This window comes from Nicotiana attenuata, unplaced genomic scaffold (genome assembly GCF_001879085.1).
Source record: "Nicotiana attenuata strain UT unplaced genomic scaffold, NIATTr2, whole genome shotgun sequence".
In the NCBI taxonomy this organism is placed as follows: Eukaryota; Viridiplantae; Streptophyta; class Magnoliopsida; order Solanales; family Solanaceae; genus Nicotiana; species Nicotiana attenuata.
The window spans coordinates 4988-14134 of NW_017680227.1; the positions used below are offsets into that span (position 1 = coordinate 4988).

A 9147-nucleotide genomic window follows, 5' to 3' on the forward strand; every position below is an offset into this window, starting at 1 on the left:
GAACTCCCGTAAAATTTGCGGGAGTTCCAGCATAGTTATCCTGGAACTCCCGTAATATTACGGGAGTTCAAGCATACTTATGCTGGAACTCCCGTAAAATTTGCGGGCGTATTTTTTCGGATTTTGAATAGTGTTTTCGTTCAGATTTAAAGTGGCTAAATTTCGATAACTTTTGAAACTTGGCTATTTTTCAACGACCAGTGGTAAATCAGGCTATAATAATCCAAATTTTTTTATTATAAATTCGTCCAACTTATGCTGGAAATACTATTTATGAAGGCATATAAGCCAGTATATTATAATGGAGAAGTTGAAAATAATATCTAGGACAACTGAGAGAAATTAAATAATTTAATATTTTATTTCCTGTAGATTATACTGGAGGTGTATATGTTTAAACCACTACGTCCTATATTTAATACTGGATGTGAATAATCCTAATTATTTCACCCTAAATTCGTCCAGTTTTGATTACTCCCCTATAAAATATGGTGCTTATGAAGTGATATAAGCTAATATATTATATTATAATGGATAATTGGAAAATATTGGAAACTCGGTAATTAGAACAATTTACTGGAATTAAATAATTTAATATTTAGTGTGAAAATAATTCGGGTATGAGGGTATTTTTGTAATTACATGAAAATAAAATAATTCTATTGGCTGACAAATAAAGTTAATTACATTTAAATCTTTTGGTCTACTGGCCAACTGGTCCCTTTTGAATGTGATGCACGTCATAACAAAGTGACCAACTTGCCCCTAGGGGCGTACATACAATTTTTCGTAGGCGGTGTCGATATGTAAAAAAGAAACAAAGTGCAAATAAATTAGCGGCATCAAATTATTAAAAAAAAAAAGTACGCAACGATTCTCCTCGACATATTTGTGGATGTTATTACGATTTGGCCCTTTCCTTATGTTATATGAACTTTGAGATGTTGAACTTGGTTTAGAAAGCTTAGTGCTCTAGAGAAACTTTGTTCACTGAAATTAGAGATTTTTATACGGTTGAGCATCTCCTAAGAATTATTTAAAAAAATGGCATCATTCTTTGTTTTTTCCATAAATAGCAATTCTTTTTACAGATTAAGCACATAATTAATGAGTAAACATAATGCACAAATCATGGGATTGATTCTTATTCTTATTTATTTTTTCACACTCTTTCTCCTCTTATCCAAATCATGAAGAGAAGGATGATATACTGGAGGAAGAGTTTGATCTTGGAGTTGAATTTATAGCTAATAAGACATGGTTTTTTGAACTTCATTATACTGGTATAGGAATCAATGAAACGATATGTGAACATACATTACTTTTTTTGTTTTGTTTTAGAATAAATATGTTTCTGTATATTCGATTGATGTCTGTTTTCTTTTTGAAGCATATTGATGTTATATTCTATTACCTCCGGAAGAAAGCAAAATATGAAAACATAAGGATGACAACTACAGACAATTATTTCAGTACTATCATTCAAGAAGTATACAGTAAATCAAATATGCATGACATAAAGGTACAAAATGAGATTTTTGATTTGACAAAGAAGTTAAGAGAGTATGTTCTTGGATTTTACATTCTTGGTAACACCCCCTGGGTTTCCGTGGATTATGTTCTTATGCCAATCAATGTAAAAGAGGCATGGCGTTGGGTGTTGGGTGTTCTATCTTTGCATACTGGATGCATATACATATATGACTCAATAAGATCCTCAAGACATGATGCTGGAGTTCATAAAGCTTTGAACTCATTTGCTGTAATGATACCATTGTTGCTCAACACTACTACATTTTATCAGTAAAGAAGTGACATTACAATGGATAAACCACATTTTTTTGGAAAAAGAGGAGCTAAGTAATCCATTTGCTATTATTTCAGTGGATAACTTGCCTCAACAGGAAAAAGCGTAAGTGTTTTGCTATGTTTATCCTGCTTCTTTATATTACTTCAGCTATTTATCGTTTATTGTTTTAACTTATTCTTTCATAATATGTGTTTTATTGTAGTGATTGTGGTATATATTGTTCTGCATTTGCGGAGTATTTCATTGAAGGCAAGGAGTTACCAGATGACAAGAACATGTTTGATCCTACACGTCTTCGATTAAGATATGCAGCATTACTATACATTTATGGTAAAAAGAAGCAGTTGGAATCTCTTGTTAGTGAAGATGAGTCTACAGGAAGACTAGATAAACCTTCTGTTTCAGAAAGGCGCAAGATTAAGAACAAGAAATAATTATTTGTTCTTTTCAGTAATTGACTACATACTTTTGGTTGAAATGCAGATTATTATGCTATATATTATGATAGAATTAAAGACTATAATATTTTTGAAATTTTTTTTATGAAGGGATACAAACCATTATATTATAATGAAGAAGTGCAAAATAGTGGAAATTTGGTATCTAGAATAATTAACCGTAATTACATAATTTAATATTTTGTCTCTAGTAATTAACTGTAATTACACTGGAGATTTTTAGTGTAAAACCACTATGTCCTGTATTTAATACAGGATGTCAATACTCCAAATTTTGATGTTAGTATAATTTGAACAATATACTGGAACGAATATAATCCAGTATATTATAATGGAGAAGTGAAAAATAGTGAAAATTATGTAATTAGAACAATTTACTGGAATTAATGAATTTAATATTTAGTGTCATGTATATTATATTATGGTTGAGTTTTGTTTGGTTCCTGTATATTTTACAGGAATTCTACCGTGTTTAAGCTTGTTGTCCAGTATATTATACTGGAAAACTAGCATCTGTATTCTGTATTTAATATTTAGTGTCCTGTATAATTTACTGGAGTTTTATATTGTAAAACCACTATATCCTGTAATTATTACTGGAAATGAATATTGCTGATTTTTTTATCCTATATTCATCCAATTTTTATTACCTGCTATAGTATATGCTGCTGGAATCGCTACTCATGAAGGAATATAATCCAGTATTTATAATGGAAAAGTGGAGAATAGTGGAAATTTGGTAATTAGAACAATTTGCTTGAATTAAATAATTTAATTTTTAGTTTCCTGTATAATTTGCTGGAGTGTTATATTGTAAAACCACTATATCCTGTAATTACTACTGGAATGGAATAATGCAGATTTTTTTATCCTATATTCATCCAATTTTTATTACCTCCTATAGTACATGCTGGAATCGCTACTCATGAAGGAATATAATACAGAATATAATAATGAAGAAGTGGAAAATAGTGGAAACTTGGTATCCAGAACAATTTGCTGGAATTAAATAATTTAATATTTAGTGTCCTGTATAATTTACTGGAGTTTTATATTGTACAACCACTATATCCTGTAATTGTTACTGGAAATGAATATTGCTCATTTTTTTATCCTATATTCATCCAATTTTTATTACCTCGTATATTATATGCTGGAATCGCTACTCATGAAGGAATATAATCCAGTATATTATAATGGAGAAGTGGAAAATACTGGAAATTTTGTAATTAGAACAATTTACTGAAATTAAATAATTTAATATTTCGTTTCCTGTATATTATACTGGAGTTTTATATTGTAAAACCACTATATCCTGTAATTACTACTGGAATGAAATAATGCAGATTTTTTTATCCTATACTCATCCAATTTTTATTACCTGCTATAGTACATGCTGGAATCGCTACTCATGAAGGAATATAATCTAGTATATTATAATGGAGAAGTGGAAAATAGTTGAAATTTGGTAATTAGAACAATTTGCTGGAATTAAATAATTTAATTTTTAGTTTCCTGTATAATTTGGTGGAGTGTTATATTGTAAAACCACTATATCCTGTAATTACTACTGGAATAGAATAATGCAGATTTTTTTATCCTATATTCATCCAATTTTTGTTTCCTGTATGTTACACTGGAGTAATATATTGTTAAAGCAGTAAACCCCGTATTTAATACTGGATATGAAAAATCACTAAAAAAAATGACTAATAATAAAGAACTCACCTAGTATAATATACTGGAGATAAAGCTTATACAAGGCACATGTTCCGTGAAATTTACTGGAATCAAACAAAATTTACTAGAGGATAACCACTAACATCAAGTATAATATACTGGACAAAATGAAAGTAAGTGGAATTACATAATTTAATATTTTGTTTCCTTTATAATACACTGGAGTTATATGTCGTAAAACCACTATGTTTTTACGACATAGTGGTTTTTTTGTAATCAAATCAAGAAGCAAAAAAAAATACACAGTATTAATATTTTGAAAAACAAGAATATTGAATATATATTATTCGGGATTACATCAGCCAATGCAAGTTTATTGTATATATTCAATCATTTTTTTTCCTATATTTTCTTGCATAAGGATGAACTACAGCAGAATTTGTGCAATTTGTTCTGGTATGCCCATATTTTTTGCAACGACTACATCTTGGTTCCTTCTTGAATTCTGTACCGGAAACATGTCGATTCTTCTGTCTTCTTCCTAGCAGTACTTTGGCATCTGGAGGCTTAGTGATTTCTGATTTAATAGTGTCTGGTATAACCCATGTTGTTGCATCACCTACAGAATTTACTTGCCCTTCATACGTTTTCAACCAAAAGTCCCTTGAAAAATAGGCTGAGCAAAAGGCCGATTTCTTTTGATGTATACTCTCAATTGCAGCAATTGCATGTTCACATGGCATCTCATCTAGCTGAAATTCAGAACAATCACATGTTCTTTTGTCTAGATCAACAATAAATTCCATACCACCTTCTTTGACATTGAATTTGAGTCTATCAATGGGCAATACTCTAAATGTAAAAGCTGGTTGAATTTTTGCTTCCAATGTTGCTTCTGCCCAATTTGATATATCACGGAATATTCCTTCTGCAAGTGTCCTTCTTTCATAGAACCAGCTTTGCAATTTTTCTTGTATGAAATCCATCATTGTTAAAATTGGCAATTCTCTTGAACGTCTTAAAACATTATTCATTGACTCAACAATATTTGTTGTTAACATATCATATCTTCTTCTGGGACAATGTGAACGAGCCCACCTTCCTGGCGGTTCCTCCATCAAATAATTGAAAGTTTTCTTATCAACAGCAGCTATTTGGGACATGAAGTCATCAAATTCTGATTGAAGGTATACTCTTGCAGCACTTTGAAAGAGATTTATCACAGTGTTTCTCACTCTTCTTTGCTTCAGATTCTTTTCTAAATGATAGATGCAAATTCCATGGTAGCACTCAGGGAAAACCTTTGCAATTCCATTTGCAATAGCCTTGTGTCGATCTAACAAGAACATTAAATCATTACGAATCCCAATTGCTTTTCTTAATTCCCTGAAATACCATTCATATGATTCATTATTCTCTTTATCCACTACTCCAAAAGCTATAGGAAATATCTGGTTATTTGCATCTTTGGTAACAGCCACTAATAGAACACCTCTATATTTATTTTTTAGAAATGTTCCATCAACAGCAATTAGTGGTCTACAATACTTCCACCCAGAAATTGATGCCCCATACATAAAAAACATGTAAACAAACCTGTAAAAAGAAAAGTAAATAAAATTCAGTTAACTTACACAGTATAATATACTGGAGATAAAGCTCATACAAGCCACACGTCCTTTAAAATTTACGGGCATCAAACAAAAATTAACTATTTTATAATATTCTTCCAGTATAACATACTGGAGTTCCATTAACATCCAGTATAATATACTAGATAAAATAAACTAAAAATACAAAATTTTAGGTTGAACAGAACTCACCCAGTATATTATACAGGACAGAAAGCTTATAAAATACAGATATCCTGTAAAATATACTGGATGACAACCACTAACATCCTGTATAATATACTGTACAAAATTAAATACAATAGATTGAAGAGAAGTCACCCAGTATAATTTACAGGAAAGAAAGCTTTTACAATACACACGTCCTGTAAAATATACCGGAAGACAAACACTAACTTCCTGTTTAATATACTGGACAAAATGAAATAAAATTGAAATACATAACTTAATATTTTGTTTCCTGTATATTAAACTGGAGTTATATACTGTTAAACCACTATGTCCCGTATTTAATAATGGACATAAAAAATCACTCAAAAAAAGTAATAAATAAAAAGAACTCATCCAGTATAATTTACAGGAAAGAAAGCTTATACAATACACACATCCTGTAAAGTATACTGGACGACAACCACTAACATCCTGTATAATATACTGGACAAAATAAAATACAATAGATTGAACAGAACTCACCCAGTATAATTTACAGGAAAGAAAGCTTATCATAAATAAGAAATTTACCTGTTTTCTTCATCTCTCACAATATTTGTATATGATCCTGGATTTTTTTGTTCCATCATATACAAATATGATGGCAACTGCTCATAATTCTGTTCAGTTGTTCCTCTTAACAAAGATAACCCCTTTTGAATAGCATGCCATGCTTTTCCATAACCAACATCAATTCCATGTGCTCTTTTCATCTCTGAAATGACAAACTTAAGTTTTACCTCAGTAGCTATGTCTCTTAAGTTGTCAATCACGTAATCTCTAATCACATTTGAAGTTGCTTGCCTTTGATCTGATTTTCGAATATCAACTGAGCACTCATGTGTTCTCTGAAATTTAACTATTTTAAAAAGTGTTGATTCCTTAATTCTTGAACCTCGAACAGTCCAAGTACACTTTTCATCAGTACATACCAAAGAGTATCTCGTGTTACTTGACCTGTTAACATAGAACTCAAAATGCTCCTTTATAGCTGCTAAGCAAAAACATCTAATCATGGCATTTTTATCTTGAAAAACAGAACCAAGTTTTACATCATCCAGTGATGCATTTTCCTTTAATATTATTGATGGAGATTCTTTTGCCTTTCCTTTTCCTTTCCTTTTTCTTCCTTCAATACTTTGTAGTGATTCAATGTGTTGATCTTTCACAGGAATTACATTTTCTTTTTCCATTGCAATATCATAAATTGGATTCTCCTCCTCTTCTTCAACTTGAGATATCAGCAACACTTGCTCTTCCGGACCATATGTGTTTCTGTGCAATAACTGTTGATTATCAATTTCCATTATTGCATTACCTTCTAGTTGTTGATCTGGTTTTTCTGATATTTCAACAACAAATTTCGAATCTTTATAGTATGGATCATTTTTTAAAAGAATCATACACATAATAAGATCTTCATCTTTTGTCACTTCTATTCCCTTAGAAGTACCTAGGTTGATATTAAGCCACACATTTGCTTGAAACTTTTTGTTGTCAAGCTCTATAACTTCAAAAAATTTTCTAAGGAATTCTTCAAATGAAGTCCCATCATTTATCAGGAGGAGCTTCGTTTTATGATCCAAGTACTTGTAATCTGCTGTCCATTTGCCATCGAACGCAATAATCAAGAGATTTGTATGCATCCTGTATTTAATGAACCCAAATAATTAGATATCTAGAAATTATACTGTTTAAAAATATAATATTCATCCAGTATAATATACTGGAGAATAAGCTTACATACAGGTGATGTCCCGTAAAATATACTGGATTAAAACAAAACTCAATTATATTCTTGTCTTAGAACTTATTCAGTTTAACATACTGGAGAATAAGCTTACACACAGGTGACGTCCCGTAAAATATTCTGGATTCAAACAAAACTCAATTATATTCTAGTGTTAGAACTTATCTAGTATAACATATTGGAGGAAAAGCTTACACACACGTGATGTCCCGTAAAATATACTGGATTCAAACAAAACTCAATTATATTATAACATAATATCTACATTAACGAAACATACTTCAAGTGAATTATCATGCTTTTTTTATGAGATTTCCAGTATAATAAGCTGGAAAAATCTTTGCTTTAGATATTAATTTAGAAACGTCCAACAAATTATACTGGCGCTATGTTCTACATTGAGAAAATTAGACAATAACACAGATTTAAACATTAAAAACAAATCAAAAATTCGAAAAATTAAATTTTTTTACTGATACTTTGAATTTTATGGTTTGAATTCTTGATCGTAGAAGAAATTTAAATAATCAGACAAATTTTAGATAGAACTTACTTCGATTTGCAGATTGACGACGGAAATTTTCCTAAAACTTCGATTTGCTAACACTTCGATTTGCAAATTAACGCCGGAAGATTTTGCGAATACCTCGATTAACGCCGAAAGATTTTGCTAATATTTCGATTTACAGATAACACACAACGAGAGATATCTGCACATTGATGTGTGTCCATACATTACTTGGAATACATGTAAAATAAACATCACTTGTAGCAATGTTTGGCCAAGCTTTAAAATCAACTTATTTGAAAGATTTTTCTCTAAAATAATATTTGCAAAAAAGTCCTTTTGATGATAAGCGTTTGTGTTTGCCTATTAATTTGAAAGCACTTTGAGCAGTAATTATACGCCTGTTTGGCAAGCTTTTAAATCAGCTTTTCGAGAAGATGCTTTTCTCAAAAGTACTTTTCAAAACCATATTTTTGTTGAAAAGCAGTTTGTGTTTGACCATTATTTAGAAAAGCACTTTTGAGTAGTAATTAGAGCCCGTTGTGGAATGGCTGTTGTAAGTGATTTTTAAGCCAAAAACCTAAGTTGGAATTCTAGCTTTTGGTTTTTGACTTATTTTTGTCAGTTTAGCTTAAAATAGTGCTTAAAGCGACTTTTTTAGCTTTTATTCAAACACTAAAAATGGCTTAAAAGCATTAAAATAAGCCAATCCGAACGGGCTCTTAGTGTTTGGCCAAGCTTTGAAAACTGTTTCCTAGTGTATTTTTCTCAAAATGCTTTTGGAGATAAGCTATTTTTTTTCTGTTACTCCTCAAAAGCACTTTTTTACATCCTAAAAGCTTGGTCAAATACCTCAATTTTTGGTGGGTGCAAAATTCAAATGGCAGTTTTTCGCCTGGTCAATCAATTGAGCCACATTAATCACGGTCAACGATTATTTAGCCACTTAATTTAGTGCGGTAAACATTTTGTTGATAAAATTACCCCTGCTTATTTTTATTAATTTACGCGACTTCACCTTAAATTCTTATTTAGCAAAACTTAACAAATCGTCAGGCATTAATTTCAAAATCGAGTTATTAGGAAAATTTTCGCCGTCA

The 9147-nt window shown here is 30.7% G+C and overlaps 1 protein-coding gene across 1 annotated transcript; it reads right to left on the reverse strand.

Annotated features, from left to right (window-relative positions):
* Nucleotides 1-4334: 4334 nt before the first annotated feature.
* On the reverse strand, nt 4335-7435 carry LOC109221834. Its single transcript, XM_019386273.1, has 2 exons — nt 6321-7435; nt 4335-5544 (listed from the first exon to the last, which is right to left on the reverse strand). The coding sequence occupies exons 1-2, from the start codon at nt 7433-7435 to the stop codon at nt 4335-4337; spliced, it is 2325 nt and encodes a 774-aa protein (XP_019241818.1).
* Between the last annotated feature and the right edge of the window lie 1712 nt (nt 7436-9147).

Coding starts and splice junctions, on each gene's coding strand:
- LOC109221834 (XM_019386273.1), bottom strand. CDS start 7,435: ATGCATACAAATCTCTTGATTATTGCGTTCGATGGCAAATGGACAGCA. Junction 5,545..6,320: donor GTGAGAGATGAAGAAAACAG/GTAAATTTCTTA, acceptor TTCTTTTTACAG/GTTTGTTTACATGTTTTTTA.